This window comes from Nothoprocta perdicaria, unplaced genomic scaffold (assembly GCF_003342845.1).
Source record: "Nothoprocta perdicaria isolate Ctin4 unplaced genomic scaffold, notPer1 scaffold_0, whole genome shotgun sequence".
Taxonomy (NCBI): Eukaryota; Metazoa; Chordata; class Aves; order Tinamiformes; family Tinamidae; genus Nothoprocta; species Nothoprocta perdicaria.
This window is the reverse complement of record NW_020454092.1, coordinates 13,240,021-13,241,862: the sequence shown is the minus strand read 5'-3', so window position 1 is coordinate 13,241,862 and position 1,842 is coordinate 13,240,021. Positions and strand designations below refer to the sequence as shown.

At 57.3% G+C, this 1,842-nt stretch overlaps 1 protein-coding gene across 2 annotated transcripts in view; it reads right to left on the bottom strand.

The window, feature by feature from the left end:
* LOC112942466 (E3 ubiquitin-protein ligase Rnf220-like) overlaps positions 1-1,491 on the bottom strand; it is a 24,514-nt gene extending 23,023 nt beyond the window's left edge. The window contains exon 1 of one of the 2 annotated variants that reach the window (XR_003248389.1): positions 1,213-1,491. Coding sequence is in view for 1 of the 2 variants with exons in the window: in XM_026033412.1 (XP_025889197.1) it covers positions 764-772 (9 nt within the window). In the remaining variant the exon portion in view is untranslated. Of the gene's footprint in view, positions 1-763; positions 803-1,212 lie in introns of those variants that run through there. The other variant, XM_026033412.1, reaches the window with a different exon arrangement.
* Between the last annotated feature and the right edge of the window lie 351 nt (positions 1,492-1,842).

Sequence of the window (1,842 nt, the reverse complement as noted above, 5' to 3'; positions counted from 1 at the left end):
GGGGGGGAGGGGGGAAGAACGCGTGAACCCCCCGCGGCGGCGGGCTGCAGGGAGGAAGCGCCTGGGGGCTGCAGGAGGAAAATAATAAAAATAAAAAAGCGGGAAAAGAAAAAGAGAGCGAAAGGGAGAGAAATAATAGTAATAATAACAAAAACGCGACGGTTTTGCGCGCCCCCACCCCGGGCCCGTTCCCAACTTGGCGAAACCGGAGCGCAAAGCGCGGGCGGCAGCGCCCGGGGGCGGCCCCGCTCCGCTCCGCTCCGCCGGGCGCCGCGGGCGACCCCGGCCCCGGCCCCGGCCCCGGCCCCGCGGGCGGGCGCTCGCGCAGCCTCCGCCGGCAGCGCCCCGGAACGCAGCGCGCCGAGCCCCCCGTTTACCTCGTGCTCCCAGTGCCCCCCGCCTGGCCGGAGCCGGTGGAAAATGCCAGGAAATGGAAGGGAGCGAGGGGAGCCCCGGGCGGGAGCGGGAGCCGGAGCCGCCGCCGGGCCCGCGGCTCCCCCGCTCCCCAGTTAAACAGGTGTCCCCGCGAGCACCGGGGCTCCTCTCGCCTGCCCGGGAATTATTTCCTCCCGCCGCGGGCGGCAGGAGGGGGCTCGTCCAGCGCCGCTTGTCCAGCCCGTTCAGGGCGCCTTTTTCTCCCACTCTTTTTTTTTTGTTGTTGTTCTCCCCCTCTTTCCTCCTCCTTAAACACCGAGGCAGAGACAAAGCTCATCAAACGCGAAGATGCCCGGAGTTGTTTGAATTTATTGCAACAATCACTTACCATACACATTTCCTGTGTGGAAGGATAAGCATTCAATACAACTCTTTAAGTAGACAGTTCCTAATGATTTCATTGTGGCCAAACAGATGTTTTTTATGTATTTAGATCTGAAGGTGAAGATTTTTTTTTTTTTTTTTTGCCATGCTTCCAGCCTATTTACAGACTTCCCTGCTCTAGAGCTGGGGTCGCTGGTTAAAAGAAAGAAAACGCTGCAATTTCGCGATTGCATCGCTGGCTGATCCAGAAAGTTTTCTAAAGGACCTAMGCGAAAACAGGTCTAATTCCTTCCACCTCTTCTGGCCGCCCCAGCTTTGCCATTCACACGTGCAGTAATTTTAGCTCATTCGTTGAATAACGCTGAGCATTTAAGCGGACACTCTACCCCGGTTTTATCCGCAATAATAAAACCAGAACAACCCGCGGGTGAGATCCAGGCGTTTGGTTCCTACCTGGAAGTAGCCAGGGGCAAGGGAGGAAAATCTTTTAGGGATGAAGGACCCGAGGTGGGAAGAGGATGTTGTACAAACTTCAGCCTCGTCCAAAATTACGCTAACTGGCAACTTAGGAAAGCGCCTCTGAAARAAAAATAATTCAGTCTTCGATCGGGAATCGCGCGGTTTTGTCACGGCTTAAAACTAAAGTTCACACGAGCCCCGCGCTAGTGCAAAAATGAAAGCTTCGGAGTGAAGAAAATTACGGGCTGTTCAGGGGATCTTGAGCGCACAGAAACCTCGGGGGGGAGAGGGGGGTGCAAATACTTTTACTGCAAAATAAAAGCCTCGGCTCGGGTATTTAAAAAAGATGGGGGAAAAGAAAGAAAGAAAGAAAAAAAAAAAAAAGGCAGGATCCGTGCGCGGCGCGGGCGGCAGATCCGCTTGTTTCCTCCGCCAAAGTTTTTGTTTTGCAGCCGCCGGGAAATGAAATTGTCGCTGCGCGGAGCGGCGGCGGGGCCGGCGCGCGGCAGCCCGGGCGCGGCGCGGGGAGGCAGCGGAGCGGCAGCGCCGGGGGGAAAGATCCCTGGCGCTGCCGCTGGAAATAACTAGGGAGAGCGCGGGCCGGTCCCGCACCTGCCCGCGGCC